The 23,573-nt window shown below is 35.9% G+C and overlaps 3 protein-coding genes across 3 annotated transcripts in view; 1 reads left to right on the top strand and 2 right to left on the bottom strand.

The window, feature by feature from the left end:
- Nucleotides 1-13,772, top strand: part of LOC127438469 (guanine nucleotide-binding protein G(o) subunit alpha-like) — a 40,233-nt gene extending 26,461 nt beyond the window's left edge. Inside the window, exons 6-9 of the mRNA XM_051694077.1 lie at nt 3,982-4,111; nt 5,741-5,812; nt 6,918-7,005; nt 12,190-13,772. Coding sequence (XP_051550037.1) covers nt 3,982-4,111; nt 5,741-5,812; nt 6,918-7,005; nt 12,190-12,380 — 481 coding nt within the window. The 3' untranslated portion in view covers nt 12,381-13,772. The remainder of the gene's footprint in view (nt 1-3,981; nt 4,112-5,740; nt 5,813-6,917; nt 7,006-12,189) is intronic.
- A 193-nt stretch (nt 13,773-13,965) lies between these two features.
- LOC127438470 (neuropeptide B-like) lies at nt 13,966-17,005 on the bottom strand. The gene is made up of 2 exons (XM_051694078.1): nt 16,699-17,005; nt 13,966-15,253 (listed from the first exon to the last, which is right to left on the bottom strand). Exons 1-2 carry the CDS (start codon nt 16,966-16,968, stop codon nt 15,125-15,127), a joined length of 399 nt encoding a protein of 132 aa, XP_051550038.1. The 5' UTR covers nt 16,969-17,005; the 3' UTR covers nt 13,966-15,124.
- Nucleotides 17,006-17,474: 469 nt separating this feature from the next.
- On the bottom strand, nt 17,475-23,567 carry LOC127438490 (N-sulphoglucosamine sulphohydrolase-like). Its single transcript, XM_051694120.1, has 7 exons — nt 23,409-23,567; nt 21,952-22,112; nt 21,766-21,871; nt 21,228-21,574; nt 21,062-21,143; nt 20,652-20,855; nt 17,475-20,322 (listed from the first exon to the last, which is right to left on the bottom strand). The coding sequence occupies exons 1-7, from the start codon at nt 23,497-23,499 to the stop codon at nt 19,763-19,765; spliced, it is 1,551 nt and encodes a 516-aa protein (XP_051550080.1). The 5' UTR covers nt 23,500-23,567; the 3' UTR covers nt 17,475-19,762.
- Nucleotides 23,568-23,573: the final 6 nt, after the last annotated feature.

Below are 23,573 nucleotides of genomic sequence, written 5' to 3'. Positions count from 1 at the left end.
ACGTAATGGAAGCTATAGCATGATTAAAGGGGTAGTTCGCGCAAAAATGAAAATTCTCTCATTTACTCACCCTCATACCATCCCAGATGTGTGTGAATTACTTTCTTCTGCAGAACACAAACAAAGATTTTTAGAAGAATTTAGCTCTGTAGGGCCATACTATGCAAGTCAAAAGCTAAAAAAAGTGAATGTATGCATCATAAAAGTAATCCATAAGAATCCAGTGATTAAATCCATATCTTCAGAAGCGATATGATAGGTGTGGGTGAGAAAAATATGAATATTTAAGTCCTTTTTTACAATAAATCTCCACTTTTAAACAGCCTTTCTAAGCGCTGTTCTTCTTTTGTTATTGCCGATTCACATTCTTTGTGCATATCGCCACCTACTGGGAAAAGAGGAGAATTTATAGAAAAAAAGACTTATTTATTGATTTGTTTCTCATCCGCATCTATCATATTGCTTCTAAAGATATGGATTTAACCACTGGAGGCTTATGGGTTACTTTTATGCTGTCTTTATCTACTTTTTGAGCTTAAAGTTTCAGACCCTGTAGACTTAGGGAAGTGTTTGAAAACCTGTTCATTTTTGGATTTCTGTTTTGTGCCGCTAGTGGCGCTGAAAATACACACTTCAAATAATCCACCGTGCTGTTGCTTTTGGCTATACAGTATGTAAATGTTATACAATAGATTTAAATATTAATGTTGCATTGTTAATCTTTTCTAATGCATAGTGTAGTTCCATTGTGTTTTCTAACATGATGCATTATTCATGTGGCCAAATGTTTCTAATGTAAAATTTCAGCTTGCGCCAACATATAGTAAAGGAGAAAACGATTACAATGACAAATTGTGTCGTGAGATTCAGAGAGTTTGCAGTGCTTTTTTACAATGTTCTATGCCAAGTTTTATTTTCTCTGTGTGAACAAAAGGACAATGCGTCATTTGAATAATTCAGAGCGGATGGAGCAAAGCTCAAAGGTTTGTGACACTTGTCCCTGTCTCTGTCCCTTTGGTCATAGACCATCTGTTTCTCTTTCTCTCTCTCTCTCTCTCTCTCTGTGCCCCTAACCCATGTCTTTGGACCCTTCTATTGCATTTTTACACTTTACTGATCCCAGTTCTGAGTATGAGTCTTAAAGGGACAGTTCACCCAAAAATCAATCTTCTCTGGAACACCAAAGAGCATAATGTTTAACCTGCTTTTTTCCATACATTGAATGTGGATGGGGACCAAAAGCTCCAAAAAGCTTTTTTTTTGTTGTTTTTTTTTTGTTTTTTTTCAATGAGTCAACTAAATCTCCAAACTGATCCCCTCTCCAGATTTAAATATCAGGTCGTTTCGGGTCATCCTTGATATTGAAGCTGTAATAAGCAGTGTAATGATCAGAGAATGGCCTTCCATTTTTAATCAGTGTGTTTAACTCTGCATGACACACCTGGCCTGCAGTGATTATTTAGCTTGTTCATCCCTCATCAAAATCTCCCATAATTAAACAAAGCCATTATTAAACCTCTGTGCTGGCGAAAAAGATGTTCACAAGAAAACAAGATAAATTAGGTCTGATTTTTTTAGACAGATAGATAGATAGTTTAATGATAGACAGACAGACAGGTAGATAGATATGATAGATAGACAGACAGATAGACAGATGATAGATATTACAGACAGACAGATAGATGACAGATAGACAGACAGACAAACAGACAGACAGATAGATGATAGTCAGACAGATATATAGATGATAGACAGATAGACAGACAGACAGATAGATTAGACAGACAGATAGATACAGACAGACAGAAAGATATGATAGATATGACAGACAGACAAATAAATATGACAGATAGATAGATATGACTGACAGACAGATAGATATGATAGACAGATAGATATGATAGACAGATAGATATGATAGACAGATTTGACAGATAGATGACAGATCAGACAGACAGACAGATATGATAGTTTAATGACAGATAGATAGATATGACAGAGATAGACAGACAGATAGATTTGACAGATAGATGATAGATCAGACAGACAGATATGATAGATTGATAGACAGACAGATAGATAGATATGACAGACAGACAGATAAATATGATAGATATGACTGACAGACAGACAGGTAGATAGATATGATAGATAGACAGATAGATATGATAGATATGACAGACAGACAGATAGATAGATGATAAATAGACAGATATATAGATAGATAGACATGACAGACAGACAGATAAATATGATAGACATGACAGACAGATAAATATGATAGATAGATAGATATGACTGACAGACAGGTAGATAGATATGATAGATAGACAGACAGGTAGATAGATATGACAGACAGACAGATAGATGATAAAAAGACAGATATATAGATGATAGATAGATATGACAGACAGACAGATAAATATGATAGATAGATATGACAGACAGACAGATACATATGATAGATAGATATGACAGACAGACACATATGATAGATAGATATGTCAGACAGACAGATAAATATGATAGATAGATATGACTGACAGACAGACAGGTAGATAGATATGATGGATATGACAGACAGACAGATAGATAGATAGATAGATATATACATGATAGATAGATATGACAGACAGACATAGATTAGACAGACAGACAGACAGATAGATACAGACAGACAGATAGATAGATATGACTGACAGATAGATATGATAGATAGATATGACAGACAGACAGATATGATAGATAGATAGATAGTTTAATGATAGATAGATAGATAGATATGACAGAGATTGATCAGACAGACAGATAGATTTGACAGATAGATGATAGATCAGACAGACAGACGGATATGATAGATATGACTGACAGACAGATAGATATGACAGATAGATAGATCAGATTGACAGACGGATGTTAGATCAGACAGACAGACAGATAGATGATGGATCAGACAGACAGACAGATTTGACAGATAGATGATAGATCAGATAGATATGACATGACAGAGCGATAGACAGACAGACAGATAGATATGACAGAAAGACAGACAGATAGATAGATAGATATGACAGACAGACAAATAAATATGATAGATATGACACAGATTTGACAGAGATGATAGATAGTTTAATGACAGACAGATAGACAGACAGATAGACTGACTGTAGGTCTACTTAAATATAATTGTCACTACGTTTATTCAAACCTTATTCAAATTATTAGCATTAGCATTCTAGTTTTGCCGTTCAAAAGAAAACTTGATCTAATGTATCAAATTCGTTGTGGTGTCAAAATTGTCCACACATTTTGGTGCAACATCAGCTATATTCCTGAATTCGTTTGACTGACTGTTGTGGGAAACACTGGTAGGTATTAGTGTCCCAAAAACACATATAGATTTATTTTTCCATCAAGGTTGAAGGGTTTATATTGATAGTTTTGCTGTCCTGCCTCATTTCAAACGTGCAGAGGAATTCTTTCCACAAATAAAGTGATGAGATGACAAAATGAAGTGGAAATATGAGAATAAATGTGTGTGAGAGAGATTGACTGTTCACGGCCTTCTCTCTTAAGATATGAACGAACAATCTGATGGCAGTGTGCAAAACTCACTGGCATGACTGACCATGTAATTTCTTTTGTAGAAACCCTCTCCTGGCTGATTTCTCCGCTTCTCTAGATACATTTCAAAAACAAACATGTAGAAAAGAAACCTTTAATGAAGAATGCCTTGGCTCTAATGAATAGACCTTTGAAAATCAACCCAAACACTGTTTTCTTCTGTCAACAACATCACTCAGGATTGTCGTCTACACGCTAACTTCAAGCAAACAAGGTCATACAGCATTGGGGTCTAAAACAGAGAGAGGAAAAATTTGGCTGAGCTTGTTAATTATATAAAAGATTAATTCTGTTAGGTTGAGACACGCTTTTATCCATTATTAAGAAGTTTCATTTCCACTGTCTCTTTCTTCACAGAATGTATGATGTTGGGGGCCAGAGGACAGAGAGGAGGAAGTGGATCAGTTGTTTTGAAGACGTAAGGGCCGTGCTGTTCGTGGTGTCTCTGAGTGGGTACGACATGACGTTAGTGGAAGATCCGTCCATGGTGAGAAGATCCATCCTTTCCATTGATATTCAACTTGATATCCAGAAACAACGATAAGTGAGCCATTATTCGTTGGTTGATTTCTCCGAAAAGTGATGCTATCAGAACATTGCTCTGTTGGTTTGAGCAGTGATCTAGCCCGACACAGCACTATTGGCCCGACCGGTGTTTGGGGTGGGGCTATCTGACCAATGGTTGATGGTGGTAGTGTTTGGGAAACCTGTTTGGAAATCACAGAATTGTTATTTTTGCTTTTCCATTTCCTGCCACTAAATGCATTTACACACTTTATTTTTTTACATAAAAATTGTTACTTGTGGGGGGTCTTAAAAAACCGTTAGAAATTACCACACAGAGATTGCAACACATTTATAGATATGGGGAGATTTTCATAGAGACAAACCACACAAAAAGTATCCAAAAGTACTATGGTAGTACCATGTTGTTTTGGAAATTTATTGGAGTACCGTTCAAACAAATACCATGGTGAATTAATATAGTAATCATTAAGTATCATGGTATTACCATCTAATATCATCACTAACTGTACTTACTTAAAGGGTCTGTGGTTGTACTATGGTATAAAGGCAATGAAACACATTTCAATTAAACAAAAATTCAACTGCTTTTTTTAAAATAATAAAAATATTATTAAATATAATAATTATTAAATATTAATACATATTATAAATATTAAATAATGCTATTTTGTAAAGATAGGCAATTAAATAAAATATAAATAAACAAATGTTATTGCTTTATTAAAAAAATAAAAATGAATAATAATTATTAAATATAACTAAAATAATAAATATGAATTAATATGATTTTAAATAATAAAAATATTAATATTAACTATTAAATATTAATAAATGCAATACATATTGTTAATTAATACTATTTTTTGTAAATAAAGTGAAAGGCAATTCAAAAATGTATTTTAAATGAATTAAATTGCTTTTTAAATAATAATTATTTATTGTTAAATATAAAAAAAAAAATTAATATTAATGAATACTATTTTTATATGGAGAGTTAAAGGTAGTTAACCCCATTTAAATTAAACTAAATTCAAATTGCTTTATTTTAATTAATAAAATATTAATTGTAATTATTAATAAATGTCAATAAATATAAAACAGATTATTTGTTTTATACATTTTATTTATGTTCTTACATTTTTGTAAGGACAGTTAAAGGCAGTTTAACAAGTGCCAGATGGGCTGGTTTGAGTATTTCTGTAACTGCTGATCTCCTGGGATTTTAACGCACAACAGTCTCTAGAATTTACTCCGAATGGTGCCAAAAACAAAAAACATCCAGTGAGCGGCAGTTCTGTGGACAAACGCCTTGTTGATGAGAGAGGTCAACAGAGAATGGTCAGACTGGTTTGAACTGACAAAGTCTACGGTAACTCAGATAACCGCTCTGTATAATTGTGGTGAGAAGAATATAATATCAGAATGCTATTCTGTGATGCGGGTTGTCGCTGTTTTGGCAGCACGAGGGGGACCTACACAATATTAGGCAGGTGGTTTTAATGTTGTGGCTGATTGGTGTATGACATCTCAAGAGAGCACTGTGGGATCTTGTGTTAATAAAAAAGCGCTTGTCTTTCATTTTGTTTAGAATCGACTGCAGGAGAGCCTCAAGCTGTTCTCGTCAATCTGCAATAACATCTTCTTCAGAAGTACCTCTATGGTAAGAGACTGCTCAATTAACAATGAGAAAGCCAATTAAATCTCATCCCATTAGCCCAAGAGGCGATCAGTGCTGTCACTCAAGAGACGATGCAAATGGTCAACAGATGTGACCAAAAACAGACTTTATGATAGCCCTGGTTTTTGGTCATTTTTACGAAAATGTTGATAATAAGTCAGTGAGTTCTTCCTCAAGTTCTTTAACCTCCTTCTCATTATCTTGTAGGACTCAGAAATAACATTTGTGATCACCTGATGAAAGATTCTATCGTTCATTCACACATATCTCATTCGTCTAAACGTCCTTACTGAGTCGGTGTATTCCCTCATAATTATGTCCTACATGAACACGCACAGGCGTTAGTTCCCCAGACTTTGCTATAATTGCCTTTGTCATCGGGTAATTAAACTAGCAGGCGTATTTTCGGTTGTCCCCCATGGGTGACGGTGGTCTGCTTGTTGTCTTGTCTATTTATTGTACGCCCTCAGAAAACCTCTTTCTGCGTAATGAGCCGCGGTATCTGCCCTTGCGTTTTATTGCCGTGTTAGTCATGCTTTGTTTTTGTTTTTTTAAACGCTGGAGAAAATCTGCGCCAATCATTACTGGCCCAAGTCCTTAATTAAGTCAGTATACCGAACTGCAATTTTTGTTCCTCTTTTCCATCTTCCTTTCCACCTCTGGACACTGAGATATTAATTCTGTTTTATAAAGTCGGTCATTGTAACCGCAAACAAACACATTAAAGAACTTTACTATTCGACAACAATCACTGAGTTGACTGAGAACAATCATTTGTGTTTTTACTAAAGGTCTTTGTAGTCAAAGTTAAACATCTTGTATTGACCGCATTAAAGGAATGGTTCACCCAAAAACTGGTATTCACTAATCTTCCCCTCTGCTGAAACTTGAGTTACATCTTCGAATATCGACTTAAATTTCGGCTTCAGACGACTTTGAATGTTGTGTACATGTCGTATGGACTTTTAGCGTGTTTGGCAGCCCTTTCATTTCTGTACCTCTGACTGTTCTACATGACTAACCAATGCTAGTCCTAAATCATTGACTTCAATGAACCATTGATCGATGGGTGTCTCTTGTTTGACAGATCTTATTCATGAACAAGATTGATCTTTTCCAAGAGAAGATTCTCCACTCCGGGAGGCATTTGCGGCACTACCTTCCCCAGTTCAGAGGTGAGAGATTGTTCCAGAATTGCGCATGAAATTATTTTCTTGGAAGTGTGTTTAATGGCCGCATTGATCAGATTTAAGGGTTTTACTTGTTTACATATTCATTTGTTTTATTACAGTGGAGAGTTAAAGGTCAGTTCTGTCTTCGGCTGCTGCTGAATACACTGAATACACTGAATACACATCTTGTGCTCTCTTTGTTTCTTGCTTTATTTCTTTTTCTTTTTTTCCCTTCATTCTATTTGTATGTTTTGTTTCATTTCTTTCTTTGCTTTTGTTTGTTAGTTTTCTTTTGTTTCTTTCACTTGTTTGTACATTTGTTTGTTTTCTTTTCTTTGTTGTTTGTTATTTTTCATTTTGTTTATCCTTTTTGTTTGTTTTCTTTTGTTCATTCTTTTTTTTTCATTCTCTTTTGTTTTCTTCTCCTTTTTTCTTGCTTTTCAGGCTTGCTTGCTTTTTGCCATATGTTTGTTCTCATGTCTTTCAATTTTTTTGTTTGTTTGTTTTCTTTCTTTGGTTTTTGTTTGTTTCTTTCACTTGTTTATACATTTTTCTTTTTTGTTTGTTCATTTGTTTTTCTTTTATTTTTCATTCATTATGTTTATCCTTTTTGTTTGTTTTCTTTCTTTTGTTCATTCTTTCATTTTTGTTTGTTCTTTTTCATTCTCTTTCGTTTTCTTCACCTTTTTTTTTTCTTGCTTTCAGGCTTCCTTGCTTTTTATCAAGCTTTCTGTTTGCCGTATGTTTGTTCTCATATCTTTCATTTGTTTCTTTGTTTGTTTGTTTTCTTTCTTTGTTTTTTGTTTTTTTCACATTTGTGCTTTTGCTTTTGTTCATTTGTTCCTCCTTGTTCTTTCCTTCATTTTGTTCATCTTTTTTTTGTTTGTTCTTTTTCATTCTCTTTTGTTCTATTTCTTTCATTTACTTTTTTCTTGCTTTCAGGCTTTCTTGCTTTTTATCAAGCTTTTTGTACTTTCACCTTTCGTTTGTTTGTTTTCTTTCTTTGGTTTGTTAGGTTTCTTTTGTTTGTTTTTTCACTTGTTTTTTACATTGTTCTCTTTCCTTCATTTGCTCATTTTTATTGTTCGTTGTTCTTTTTCATAAATTTTGTTCATCCATTTTGTTTGTTTTTCTTTTGTTTGTTCATACTTTGTTTCACTTTGTTGTTTTTTGCTTATTCTTTTTCATTCTCTTTTGTTTGTTCTGTTTCTTTTGTTTTCTTGTCTGTCTTTTTTTCTTGCTTTCTTGCTTCTTATCAAGCTTTCTTTTATCTATTTGTTTGTTGTTCTTTCGTTTGTTTGCTTGCTTTGGTTTGATAGTTTTCTTTCTTTTGTTTTTTACATTGTTCCTTTTGTGCTTTCATGTTTGTTCATTTGTTCCTTCTTTTGTTTGTTCTCTTTCCTTCATTTGCTCATTTTTATTGTTCGTTGTTTGTTCTTTTTCATAAATTTTATTCATCCTTTTTGTTTGTTTTCATTCTTTCGTTTGTTCATACTTTGTTTCACTTTGTTCTTTCTTTTTGGCTTATTTTTTTCATTCTCTTTTGTTTTTCTTGTCTTTCTTTTTTTCTTGCTTTCAGGCTTTCTTGCTTTTTATCAAGCTTTCTTTTTTCCATTGTTTGTTCTTGTATCTTTCATTTGTTTGTTTCTTTGTTTTCATTCTGTTACATCCCTGCTTGGGTTAGCAGTGTGTAATTGTTTTTTTTTTATCTCTCTCTTGCTCCCTCTTCTGGTATGGTTAAAATGTGTAAAACCCACTATTGGGCTGAATTGAATGGGTTGGGTTTCTTAGTACTCACAGGTGTTGGAGGTTAGTAGGAGGCCTATATAAACCCTCAGTTTATGGCTTTCCATGAAAGGGAATTTGGATGTTGGAGAAAATATTTTGTATTTGTTAGACTGAAATCTTATAATTATAAAGTGATGGTGAAAATAAGTGTGTGTGTGTGTACAAAGAGAAAAAGAGAGATATTTAGACAAAGTGGGAAAAAAGTTTGTTTTTTTTCTTCTTGGGGACTGGGTAATTTGTATTTAAGAGAAAAGAGGAATGGAAGGCTCCTGCCTTTGTTATTTTGGGAAGTTTTGTTTCTTTTATTTTCTGTTGTGAATTCAGTGGGCTGGTGCTTGGAGGAGAGCTGTTTGATCTCTTGCAGTTTGAAGTAAAATGTGTGATTGGCACTCTTAGCTCTTCTCAAGCCCTGTATCGAAGAGTCTTCCTTTTTGTTTTTGAAAGACTCCTGAATTTTAGTTGGACCCTTTCACACACTCGCGCACACAGTTTCTAGTTGGAAATCAGATCTTCCACCACTACTTTGTCTCATACCCAACCAGCATAAGTTACACCTCCTCCTCTCCCTATATGAGCCTGACCACCTGAGGGGGTGTAACATAAGTGCTCCTCCGGGATTCTTTTTCTGCCGTATACTGTGATGGTTTTTGTATGTGGTGTGGGGTTTTTGTAGTTGTTGTGAGATGGCTCAGTCTGAGTTGGTCATTTTTGGGTTCTCCATCTCTTGAAAATTTAGAGAAGTGTCTTAAAGATGACCTCCTCCAAATATGTACTTCCAAGTACTCATTTCTAGGTCCTTACTGAAAAAGGAAATTTAAAACTAAGGTGGTAGAGATTTTGATTGAGCCTGGATTTTTGGTTTGCTCTGAAATCGCTGGCCTTGATTCAGAGAGGGAAGTTGGGGGTCTTCATCTGGTGATGAAGGGGAAATAAAAACCCAAGAAGGTGACTTGGTCACTGAAAACAAAATCTGAAACCTAAATTAAAACAGCTTTACCAACTTTTGACCCAACTTCGCTCCTTTCTGTGGTTCTTTGGGTGATGCAAGACTCCGGGTTCGTTTAACACGTTGCAACTGGAAGAGTTCAAGCTAGGAAGGCAGATCACAAGTTTCAGCTGGCAGTAAGAAAGCTGGAAATTGAGGCTGAAAAAGAGGGCAGTTAGAGTTGAACGCAATGGGGGTTGCTCCCTCCCCAACCATAAAACCAGCTCCTCCTAGAGTTAAGACTCCTCCACAGCCTCTTCCTCCAACAGTTTCAGTTTCTCATGCCCCTGTTTTTAAAATCAGCAAAAATGTTGTGCTGGTTCCTCCATTTCGGGAGACAGAAGTGACGATTTGAAGACGGGAATTTTGAGGGCATGTGAGTTGGTACCGGAAGCATATCGGCAGAAGTTCAGAGGACCGAAGAAAACTGCTGGTACCATGTTTGTTGAGTTTTCTCGAGAGAAAGCCAGCCTTTTTGACAGATGGTGTACATCATGCCATGTCGAGGACTTTGACACTCTGCATGAACTAATCCTTTTGGAGGATTATTAGAAGAATGTACCTGAGTGTATCGTGTGTAAGCAGCAGTCTTAGCCGACAAGTTTGTGTTAACGCACACTAAAGTTTTTTTGTAGGTCTATTTCATCACGTTCAGACCAGGTGGATAAGGTTTCTATGCTGCAGTTTTCACATTCAAAATCCAGTCCACCTAGAAAAGAAGAATGACAGTGTTTTTACTGGCATAAAGTGGGACATGTTATTGCTGACTGCTTAGCTTTGAAAAACAAACAGCTGTCCCAAGACGCTAAAAACACCAAAAGTGTTGGTTTGGTTAAAAATATTACCAAGACGGTTTGATTTGTGTTTTCCCTTGTTTGTACATTCTTTGTGCTTTCGCTTTTGTTCATTTGTTCCTCCTTTTATCTGTACTTTTTCATTCTTTTTGTTCATCCTTTTTGATTGTTTTCTTTCTTTTGTTTGTTAATTCTATGTGTTTGTTTTTTTTTTTGTTCATTTTTATTTTTCATTCTGTTTTGTTTGTCCCACTTCTTTCGTTTTGTTTATCGTCTTTCTTTCTGTTCTTGCTTTCTTTTTGTTTTCTTGATTCCATTTGATGTTCCTTCTTTTGTTTGTTCTCTTTCGTTCATTGGCTCGTTTTTTGTTCATTGTTCTTTTTCACTCATTTTGTTCATCCTTTTTGTTTTCTTCCTTTCGTTTGTTCATTTTTGTTCCATTTCTGTTTGTTCGTTTTTTTTTTTGTTCATTCTGTTTTGTTTGTCCCATTTCTTTCGTTTTGTTTATCATCTTTCTGTTCTTGCTTTCTTTTTGTTTTCTTGATTCCATTTGATGTTCCTTCTTTTGTTTGTTCTCTTTCGTTCATTGGCTCGTTTTTTTTTGTTCATTGTTGTTCTTTTTCACTCATTTTGTTCATCCTTTTTGTTTTCTTCCTTTCATTTGTTCATTTTTGTTCAGTTTGTTTGTTCGTTCTTCTTTCATTCTGTTTTGTTGTCCCATTTCTTTCATTTTGTTTATCGTCTTTCTTGCTTGCTTTTTGTTTTCTTGACTCCATTTGTTTGTTTTCTCTTTGGTTTTGTTCATTTTTGTTCTTTTGATTGTTCTTCGACTTGTTTGTGCATACTTCATTTTGATTTGTTCGCTTTTGTTCATTTATGAGTTCTTTTGTTCGTTCTCTTTTGGTTGTTCATTGTTTGTTTGTTAATTTTCATTCATTTTGTTCATCCTTTTTTGTTTTCTTTCTTTCTTTCTTTCTGACTCCTGCCTAAGTAGCTCTGTCCTTCCATTTAGAGAGAATCCACCATGTCATTTTGGGTTTGCAGTTTGGCTGCCTAATCAGCCAGAATGAATCCTGTAGTTTTTTTTTTCTTTGGGCAGAAAAGGTCAAGACGGATGAGGTTGGAAATCTTTCGCATGAGTGTCTTCATGATCCCACTGACTGTATATGACAAACTCAATTCACTTCTGGATTGGAAATTACAATGAACCCTTGCACCCAGAACCTTTTCACAACTAAATTTCACACATTAATTCAGACAGGCCAGAAATGCATTTAATGCATCAATTTAGCATCGAAGTCTCCAAGATTGATCTGTTTAATAAAATCCCAGCGTTTTCGAGCAGATCTCCTCAGATATGCATAGACTCGCTCTCTTCATTTTTTTTTTTTCTCTTTAAGATGGGGAAAACCCTCTTTTTTTTTACTCCATTCCCTCTGTTATCAGCCGTGAGGGATATACTGGATTTTCTTTTCACTTTAATTAATGGATCAACATTGATAAAAAAAAATTTAAATGCTGTTTGCTGTTTTGTTTTTCGAATAGTCTGACATTAGAATAGGTTTCAGGATGATTTAAATATAAAATATAAAAAAATTAAACCTCCCTCTGTATTTTTAGGAGCAGACTGCGATGTGGATGCGGCCGCCCGGTTCATCGCCGCCATGTTCGTGTCCCTTAACGCCACGCCCAAAAAGCTTATATACCACCACTTCACCACAGCAACCGACACCTCCAACGTACAGGTTGTTTTCCAGGTCGTCATGGACACCATCATCAAGGAGAACCTGGAGGCTGTTTCTTTGCTTTGAGTTTCAAACTGTTCCACCGAGTTCCGATTGGAACGGTTCCGCCAACAGAACCCAAAAACCAAGACTGATGGACAATACAGCTGTCATCTAAATGACTGATTCATAATATTGACATATGATGCCCTGAACAGAATCTGTATTATTGAAGTGAATCGATTCCTCACTTTTTTTATTTTTATTTTGCATAAAGCAATAACAACAAACACCCCTGAATTCTGCCAGATGCTACATAAGCAAATTAACGGTGACAAAGCATGTAATAATTATCTTTAATGTTCAATAATTAACCTTCATAAATCACACAATACACTGTTCTACATGTGTAACACTTATTGAAATGCAGCAACAACAACATATGAAAGAGTTTACTTTCTCCTGGATTCTCAGTGATTGTGCTGTCGGTATGGGTGGTCGACTTGCTCAGCCATGCATCCCATAATATTCCAGCTGACAAATAGCATCTCCCTCTTCCTGTGTGTGTACATTACCATAGTTAATCATCACATTAAAATGTGTAAATCTACAGTTGAACACTCTTAAAGGGATAGTTCACCCAAAAATTCAAATTCTATCGTCTAGTCACCCTCACGTTTCTTCTGTGGAACACAACGATGTTAGGAAAAAGGTGAAAGTGAATGGTGACCGAGACGGTCTTCAGTGGAGGAAGGAAAGTCAAATGGGTTTGGCACAACGTAAGTGAGTAAATCATAACAGAATTTTCATTTTTGGGTTAAAGACTATCCCTTTAAGTCTTTTCAGTTCGGAAAGGGTCCGTTATAATTTATTTTGCATTAATAATCATGATATTTGCACACAGTGTTTGGGTTCATTGCTGTTTTACATTTTTGTGATCCAATGCATTGTGCACTTTTGAAGTTGTTAAAGAGCATGAAGTCTCTATGAATGAATATTTTATTTGTCCATTGTCTCTGACACACATTGATGGACTTTTCATTTGTGGCTGTTTGATCTGAAATGTTTTTGTAGTACCGAAGTGAGCCAAACACATTTACACACATCTGTATAAACCATAATCCTACTTGTAGCAAGAGTTAACGCAATTCCATATAAAAAAAAAATAATAATAATTTTTGTACACTGAATTATTTTCCTTGTTTTGCTTCAAACATCATTCCTGTTTCATTTATATATGGGAATTTTATTGATCATTTGTATTTATCTATTTAAATGCCACTTTTCTCTTTGAAGGCATTACAGATTTGAGTTGCGCTCTGTAAATGCGAAGAAAACCATTGTGAATGGGAATTACACGTTAACATTGTTTTTGAAATGGTTTGTAATTGTGCAAACAGATTCACATTTATAAATGAACAATCAAATATTTCTCAATACACAGCACAAAAGTGAACAGTATATTTGTCAAGTTTAATAAAGAAAACATCTTTCAAAGTTTCTGCTTATAGCAGTGTACTCTTTTATGAACATTTAATACATCTGGAAGTAAGTACAGAGATAACTGGTGGGTGCAAGTGGACAAAAATACCTCAGAAAACAACAAAGATAACTCTCGGTTTTGTCTTTTGTGGATTTCAGGTGTTGCAATGCGTTTTCTTTTACAAATTTAAAGCAGCAGACTTCACATTGTGTGAACCAGGGGTGCTCAGTGCTGCTTATGGAGATCTACTTTTCTACCGAATTTAAATCAAATGTCTAAGCTTATCAAGCACACCTGAAACCACTAATTAAAGGTGCAGTGAGCGATTTTAAGTTCTAACTTCACCAGACTGATTTAGCCACGCCCCCTCTTTCCAAAATGACACCGACACAAAGCCTGTTCCCACTCTTGTCAAACACAACAGTAGCGAAATAACGCCTTCGACTGACAAATTATAAACCAGAATATGGCATTAAGCCTCAATAATTCGCTGCAATGACAACACTAAGAGAACGCGCAAAATGATTGACAGGCAGAAAGCGTCATTGTCCGCGGACACATTTTTGTTTGCGGTTTACAGAGTCTAGAGCTGTCACAGAGACCGGTGAGATATCTAACAACACTCATTTCATAAATATCTTTCAGGGAGTAGGAACATTTTTTGCATACCTTTCCATGAAAAAATCACTTACAGCACCTTTAAAGTCTTTAAAACATGTCTACAATGAAAGCGACAGAGCCTCTTTGAATTCGACTCGATTTGGACTTTAGATAACAGCTTTATTGATTTGAAATGGATTGTTTTAGCTTTATTGCGTCGCTTGCGTGAATTGGGGTTAATTTTATCGGTATCTGCCAATATGCGTGTTTTTTTTATATATCGGCGTCGGTATGCTATAGGCTGGAAACATATATATTTTAAAATTCAAACAGTAGCTAAACTTTTTGTGTCCCGTTTCCAAAATATCTAGCAACTGAATGGTTATCCATATGTTCTACCGTACATTATAATATTTCGATGCGTGATTTCACGAAGCATGTAAAATTGTAAATCGGAGCTTTAGTGAACCGTTTTAAGGAAGTTAAACAGTGTAGATTTATATTATCGGCTTTCGAACGAAAGTATCGGCAATAGCGAAAATTATTTGTTAATATTTTTATAGCAGCGCGTCGGTCAAATAATTAGTGCGGGGTTGTAAATTAAGTAGATCTCTGTGATCAGGACTGATCATCCCTGGTGTAAATCAAGTAAACATTCAATGTCAACAGTGTGCTTCACTGCTTTGGCTGTAAATACTCCTGAAATGGAAGAAACTTTGGGTTGGGGAGGGAGAAAGATGCGTTCTGTTCAGGAACTGAAGCAGTCCAGTGAATCGAGGGAGAGGAACACATCTGCTTTGCACCGAAACGTGCTCGAACCGTCCTGAACCAACTCGCAGCTCTGCAGGTTGGGAGAAATGTCCTTTACGCAAATGGCCTGAGGGAAAACGCATCAGACAAAACATTAATTGAAATTCAGGTGTTTTAAAAAAAAAAATTTTTTTTGTCTGAATTGGCTAAATAAATTACTTTTAAGGAATTCTTAAAATCCATGTTAATAAAAAAAGAGAAAACGGATGCACCAAATATCATAAAATTGAGTAGCCAACTGATGAATGATACAATTGCATATATACTGTAGATTGTTTAATACTAAATCTCTAAAAAAAAAAAAAAATAATTAGACGAGTGTTTTTCCAGAGCGTAATCGTAAAACTTACAGAACTAGTCTACTCATCAATGTAGATGTTGACTTTGTGTATATTTTTTCAGAAAAGCATTATCCCAGCTGAGAATTTTTGGTTAATCGAACGTTCTGGGAACGTTAGTTTTTGGTTCCCAGAACGTTTCCAGAATGGATATTCTAACGTTCTCTTTTGGTTAGCCAGAAATGTTTTTTTTTTGTTGTTTTTTTTAGTTTTTGTTGGGTGTAATGCATTACTAAGTAATCAATTATTGTAATTAAATTTATTTTTCATAAAAAAAAGTAAGGGATTACTCTTCATTTTTCAGTAATTTAATTACAGTTACTTCTGATGTAATTGCATTAATAGAACAATTCTATATAAAACAATAGTGAATTTAAAACCGAAATGTAATGTCTAATGTTAAAATATATGTTTTCTAATTGAACGCTGCCTCCTTAAATTCTTTGGCCAGTTCATGAATAATTTATTTGATTTTATATGATTTATTTGAAAGAATTAAAAGTACAGTTTCATGTCCATCCTTGTATTTTTCATCTGGTCGAGGTTGATCAGGGTTTTAGAAAGTAATTAGTAATAAGTAATGCAATTACTTTTCAGACAGAGTAATTAGAACAATAATCTAATTACACTGTAGAAGATGTAATTAGTAGTTAGTAATTAATTACTTTTTTAGAGTAACTTACCCAACACTGATTTTTGTTTAGTTTTTTAAATGAAAAATAGAACATTCCCTGTAGGTTTGGAGAACGTTTCCCTAACGTTTTCTAACCTCTATATTCCAACATCCTCTCTTCAACCCTGCTGTAATCAATAATAAATCTAAAATTCATCCTGGTGTTCTGATCCATTGTTTAATTAATCATTTATGTTAAACACATCATCAGCTCTTCAACGTTTTGGGAAAGTTAGTTCATAGTTATAAAAATAAAACCTAACAATAACCATTTCAATTCAAGTTATTTATAATTTGTTACAAAAACCTACCTGCTATGTTCTGGGAACGTTTGTTTATGGTTATAAAAAAATAGAACCGAAAGAGAACGTTCCTAGAACGTTAGGAATTGGTTCCCCAAAAAATAACCAAACAGGGATTATAGCATTATAAAATTAAAAGCATTATAGTCTAAAAAAAATACATATATGATCAAATGTCACCCCAATAAACTGCATTTACCATGTTTTTAAGGACTGGAGTTTGTCTGCTGGTAAAGTCGGTTATCACGCTGTTGGAGACGCCGGGGGTCTCGCTGCTGTCCAGCGCTGATTCTGTCTCGGATCTTCGCACATACGGAGACCTCCGGATCCCGGACAGCAAACCCGAGGCTCTGCCTACGGAATAATAGCTCGGACCGGTCGACTGCTTGTACCAGGCGTCTGTAGGTTGGCAGGAGATGAGGATGGAAACAGCCACGAACACCAGCACGGATCTGACGGACCTCTCCATTACGCGCACTTGACCCAAACGTGTGTTATGATCTATGATGTCTCGTAGCTTTCTGACTGAGTGGTCTACACCTTTGGTGTTTATATAGACCCCTCAGTCGTGATCTCGTTCGTCAATCCCCCACTAGATGATTCATTATTTCCGGCCAATAGGATTTATCTGCGTTCCTTTGCGCGTTTGGAGACGGTCGGGGACCCTTTAACGTCAAGCAGATGTGACGTGTGACTAGTTAATATCGTTTCTCTGTTACTGGGCCTGTCTCTATCGATCAATAAACGTCTTTCTGGTGTCACACAGCAAATTAAAAAAGAGAAAATCCCATGCGTAAAGACGCACAGATGTAATAACCTCCGAATAACCGTATCCAAGTGACGTGGTGTGTTTTTCCCTATTAATACCTGCATTTGACAGGCTGAGCAACGTCTACAGCATGTATCCAAATCTATATAGCTACATTAGTAAATATAGTTCGACAAAGCAATAACCCATAAACTAATAACACATTTATTTATATCTAATTACATAGTATCTGAACATTAAGTCTCATTAATGGATTATTTGAATATTGAATTATTGACATGCCTGCAATTACACACGTTTGGATAAATGCAACATTGTATTGTCATACTTTCAGATTTCTATATAATTTAAAGACCTGAGACCATTTCAATTGCAAACAGCTGTAACAGAAGCTTGCAACAGCACTTTAAATGCAAACATGCATTTTGGAATTAAATGGAAATGGGGGGAAAAATGAAAGAAATGTGGACTGACAATCTGTGAAAATTTCTAAAATGAAACTAGTAAGTTACAGTCCATTTACATGAAGCATACATATGAAGACATAGTGATATTTTGCTTATGCTGATATAAACAAATCAGCTAAATTATTGCATTAGAAGAGCAATTGGTTTTAGAGTAGCCTATTATATACACTCACGACCACTTTATTAGGAACACCTGTACACCTACTTATTCCTTTAAGCTCTGAAGGTGTTTTTAAAGATTTCCTGTTTCAGGGGCATTCCCAAAATTAAAGGCTTATAACTCGAAAAAACAACATTTGAGCCAAAAATTTACTTTTTTTTCTGATTTGACATTATATATCTCTGAGTGTAAATAAGGTGGCTCCGAAAAACTGCTTTTGTTTTGTTTTGAATCACGTCAACTGTATCTGAGAACATTTTTGTGTTGATACGACAAAGCAATCAAAAGTTATAACAAAATAACGTCCAAAAACGTCTCCATGTGTCCAAAAGCCTCTCCAAACAAATAAAACATAATAATTGTACATAAAAAACTAATTACACATGCAGACACAACAATGACTAAAGGTTTGCATAGCATGGAGATATGATTTTAGTAATGAGATTTCACAGAATGAGTGCCTTTTGATTCAATGAGTCTGCATCATTGAGTCTGTGTCATGTATTTGGCGCCATCTCCTGGTGGCCATATGTAACATTGTGCTTCATGTGGATTATCTAATGATCTATGCATCCGATTACCTTGTGTGTGGGCTCGTTTGAAAGATAATCACCTCCTCTAATGGTATGTATATGATATTTTATGTTCCATTTATTTTTTGAGAAGTTATAAGCAAAAACACAGCAGACATGTAACACCAACATAATTGTCAAAAGAATATACTTAGATATTACTTGCTATATTTTTGTCTGCGAGTACAACAAATAGACTGGTTGTTTTCAACTCTTTGAAAGCTTTCCAACAACATATGACACATGGCTATTTGATCAGTCTGATGTTTTTAGTGATTGCAATAATATGCACAGCTTCTAAGCTTTCAAACGATACCTATTTTGTGTTGGTCAAGACTGTAGTTATAAATATTTTGACTATAAAGTTTTTTTCTCTTCCCGCCAGCGGGTCCATCCTAGCTTAAAAGGTTATTCATGCGATTATCTAATCAGCTAAGCGTGTGGCAGCAGTGCAATGCAAAAAAAAAATAGGTCAGGAGCTTCAGTTAATGTTCACATCAACCATCAGAATGGGGATAAAATGTGATCTCAGTGATTTGGACCATGGCATGATTGTTGGTGCCTGATGGGCTGGTTTGAGTATTTCTGTAACTGCTGATCTCCTGGGATTCTCACGCACAACAGTCTCTAGAATTTACTCCGAATGGTGCCAAAAACAAAAAACATCCAGTGAGCGGCAGTTCTGTGGAAGAAAATGCCTTGTTGATGAGAAAGGTCAACAGAGAATGACCAGACTGGTTCGAATTGACAAAGTCTATGGTAACTCGGATAACCACTCTGTACAAATGTGGTGAGAAGAATATCATCTCTGAATGCACAACATGTTGAACTTTGAGGCGGCTGGGCTACAAAAGTAGAAGACCACATCGGGTTCCACTTCTGTCAGCCACGGCTGAAATCAAATTTTTTTCCCTATTCTGATGGTTGATGTGGAGATTACCTGAAGCTCCTGACCTGTATCTACATGATTTTATGCACTGCTGCCACATGATTGGCTGATTAGATAATCGCATGAATAAGTAGGTGTACAGGTGTACCTAATAAAATGGTAGATTAATTTCCTTTATTTAGAAAAATCAAGTTATTTTAACTCAAATTTCTTTATTAGAATAATAAAATAAAAAATGTATATGAAACAATTATAAACAATAACCAAATGAAAGACTCAATCACGTCTTGTTGTTCAAAGATTTCAATATAAAACTAGGGATAATAATCTATTAACATTCCAATTAAACATTAAAAACAAGCCATATCAAAAGGATCTGATGCAGTCTTTTATAAAGTCCGGGCACTTATAGTCCATTGTACAGCGGTCTGCACTGCGGTTCTAGTTTTGTCTCAAGAACCGCATCTGGCTCGCACACCCACGGATCATCCGTCTGCCACTGCCACTTCAGCAACTGAGCCCTCAGGCTCTCCAAAACCGTGTCATAAGCCGGATCGCCAGCCAGATTCCGCCTCTCCATCGGATCGGACCGGATATCAAACAGCTCCCACCTCTCCCTGTAATAGTACTCGTTTAGAGTCTTGAACCAGCCTGTGGGTTGGCCCATTTGAGTCCGGTTTAACAGATCCTGGAATGTTGGGGACACATAGAAGTCCTGGTCTATAGGGAATGGCATACGGTAATGTAGATTGTGGAGGAGCCGGTAGGGGCCCTGGTGGATGGAGCGCATGGGGTAATACATGGTAACCTCATGGAGACTCTGGCTGGCGTAGACCGTGATCCAGGAGGGTTCCGAGCTCAGGGCCGGGAGGAGAGACCGACCCGTCAGCTCTACTGGACCATGACCCGAGAGGCTGTAGGATGGATATGGCAGGGAGAACCAGTCCAGAATGGTAGGAGTGATATCTGGAAAAAAAAGAGAGAGATGACATTTTTCAGTGTTGCATGAATAATTTGCACAGATGTGTTAAATTGGTACAAATCTGTTATTTTGTAGAAAGGTAGTTTTCCTATTATCTGGCCTTAAACTGTATCAAGTGCAAAACGATGCAGTACACTGATAGACTTACCACACCACCTAGTGGTTAAAACAGTTACTGCATACCTCAAGACCATGAAGGACTAGCTGATTTACAATTGTGGTTTTGTACAAATGTGTGAAAAATCATGCCATTGATTGGATTGTTCTATAAACTGCCATCAACCTGGATTATTAAACTGTTGGATGTTCTTACCCAGCAGACTGACGTATGCCTGACTGATCTGTCCCCAGCGCAGCTGATGTTCAGGTGAGGAGACCAGCATGGGTTCCATCACACCTGAGCCATATAGGTTTGTTCGGCCATTGGGAAACGGAATTCCATTATCCGAGCTGTAGATCACCAGAGTGTCGTTTTCAAACCCAGCGTCTCTCAGTTCTTGCAGAACCAGACCAATACCTTGAAAAAAACAACCCAACACCAGATAAAAGCCGAACATTTCTCCATTTAAAATATGATGTTACTTCTCTACCTAACTTTTTTTCCAGGTTTAAATTAGATTTTGAATCCCAGATATTTGGCAAACACACAATACATTTAACCAGAAGATGCAAACAAGCAAATATTACAATTAATGTTTAAAAAAATGAGGTTAAAGGTCTAACCTTGGTCCAGCCTGCTGACTGTTGTGTACTGAGCTGCTATATCCGACCTGGAAGCAGGAGTATCCGGAATAAAGTACGGTACCTGGACAACAATCAAGACACCTAACATTAAGAACTTCCACAAAAAACTCTGTCCAGGGAAACAGTTGCTACCTCTGTGGCTCACCTTGACCTGGTCTGGAGAATAATACTTCGGCTCCCAATCCGAAATTCTCCCCATTCCGCTCTCACCATTTCCAAACTTCTCACAGAACGCTCCATACTGAGGTTGGGAATGACCACAGCGATGGGGATCGTGGAACGCCACATAGAGGAAGAAGGGACGTTCCTCACCGGTTCCTCTCCTCTGCTCCCCCTCCTCCTCTAACTTCTGGCTCTGGAAGAACTTCCGGACAAGAAGCTTGATCTTGGTGATATTCCGACCCACCTGCAGCACGGAATTGGTCTCTTCCGTGTAGGCAAATTCGAATGGGTAGACAGAGCCTGGACCGACATGTTTTTTCCCGATGATACCTTTCCAAAAGGAGAACAATTTCGTTGGAATTCCGTAAAATACCCCAAATTTCCCAAGTTTCAATCTAATGCCAAAAGTCTCCTTTTATACTATACTATGTATAAAGTTATACTGGTCTTTTGCCAGCTTGCATCTATCAAATAACACGTTGAGCTTTTCACATTCGGAAATTTATGGAGTTTCATCGTACCTGTACGGATGTTGGCTTGTTTAAGCAGAAGAGGAAGACTCTGCACTCCATCAAATGAGTTAAAGTGATGAACTCCCTGATGGAGACCGTACATCCCATTCTGGTGCTGTTGATCAGAACTAACGATCATTAGGGCATGTTTATCCACTAGTTTGGCTAGTAAGAGAGACTATATGAATTGTTTACCTGTGGTAATCCGGTCAGGATGGTGGAACGACTTGGAGAGCAGCTGCTGACAGATGTGAAGGCATTTTTAAAGATCACACTGTGCTGAGAAAGAGCTCGTAGATGAGGAGTCTGGACAACAGTGTTGTTGTAAACGTCTGTCTCGAACCCGCCATCATCAGCTGTGTTATACAACAGACACACAAAAATATAAAACAACAATATATACACAAGAAAATACAGCACAACACAACATAACATAACACAAAATATGCATCAGCACAACAGAATTAATGCAAATGCCATACAGACATAACAGAAACACAATACAAACAAAATAGAACATAAACAAACAATCACAAAATAACAAACACAACAGACACAAAAATCAAGGACAAAAATAACACAACATAACATACATAATAACACAACAACTACAACACAAACAGCATACAGATACAAACACAATATAACAACCCAAACATCATAACGCAACAACATACGGACACAAAACAAACAACATAACACAAACATCATAACACAACACTCCACACCACAATACAATACACACATCATAACACAACAACATACTGACACAAAACAAAACAAACAACATACAAATACAACACAAACATGTAATACAAACATCATAACACAACAACATACTGACACAAAACAAAACAAACAACATACAAATACAACACAAACACGTAATACAAACATCATAACACAACACACCACAATACAAAACAAACAGCATAACACAAACAACATACAAATGCAACACAAACATGTAATACAAACATCATAACAACACACCACAATACAAAACAAACAGCATAACACAAACAACATACAAATACAACACAAACACGTAATACAAACATCATAACACAACACACCACAATACAAAACAAACAGCATAACACAAACACGTAATACAAACATCATAACACAACACATCACAATACAAAACAAACAACATAACACAAACAACATTCAAATACAACACAAACATGTAATACAAACATCATAACACATCACAATACAAAACAAACAACATAACACAAACAACATACAAATACAACACAAACACGTAATACAAACATCATAACACAACACATCACAATACAAAACAAACAACATAACACAAACAACATTCAAATACAACACAAACATGTAATACAAACATCATAACACAACACATCACAATACAAAACAAACAACATAACACAACACTCCGCACCACAATACAATACACACATCATAACACAACAACATACCGACCCAATACAAAACAAACAACATAGAAATACAACACAAAAATAACACTCCATACAAATTCAACTTAACACAATACCAAACAAACAACAGCAACACAACCACCATACAAACTCAGCATTCAAATAATACAAAACACAACAACATGCATAGGTAATATTGTTAAGTATTTACATCAATACACACATGTTTCATACCTATGATTAAAAGCACATTTCTTCTTTTACACTGTCCAACACCACAACAAACCAAGAGGCACAAGGGAAGCCATGCAAAAAAACAGGACATTTTAATGACATTTGCTAAACAACCTGCAAAACTTGTTTACACGCAGACAAACTTCCGCCATGTGATTCAATCAC

This window comes from Myxocyprinus asiaticus, chromosome 49, assembly GCF_019703515.2.
Source record: "Myxocyprinus asiaticus isolate MX2 ecotype Aquarium Trade chromosome 49, UBuf_Myxa_2, whole genome shotgun sequence".
Taxonomy (NCBI): Eukaryota; Metazoa; Chordata; class Actinopteri; order Cypriniformes; family Catostomidae; genus Myxocyprinus; species Myxocyprinus asiaticus.
The sequence above is the reverse complement of the archived record's forward strand: the minus strand, read 5'-3'. Positions and strand labels throughout refer to the sequence as shown.

Excerpts from the sequence above, each read along its gene's own strand:
- LOC127438470 (XM_051694078.1), bottom strand. The coding sequence starts at position 16,968 with ATGGAGAGGTCCGTCAGATCCGTGCTGGTGTTCGTGGCTGTTTCCATC. Across the intron at positions 15,254-16,698 it reads CTCCAGTCCTTAAAAACATG|GCCATTTGCGTAAAGGACAT; the intron begins GTAAATGCAGTT and ends GTTTTCCCTCAG.
- LOC127438490 (XM_051694120.1), bottom strand. The coding sequence starts at position 23,499 with ATGTCCTGTTTTTTTGCATGGCTTCCCTTGTGCCTCTTGGTTTGTTGT. Across the intron at positions 21,575-21,765 it reads ACAAGCCAACATCCGTACAG|GTATCATCGGGAAAAAACAT; the intron begins GTACGATGAAAC and ends CCTTTTGGAAAG. Across the intron at positions 20,856-21,061 it reads AGTCAGCAGGCTGGACCAAG|GTATTGGTCTGGTTCTGCAA; the intron begins GTTAGACCTTTA and ends GTTTTTTTCAAG.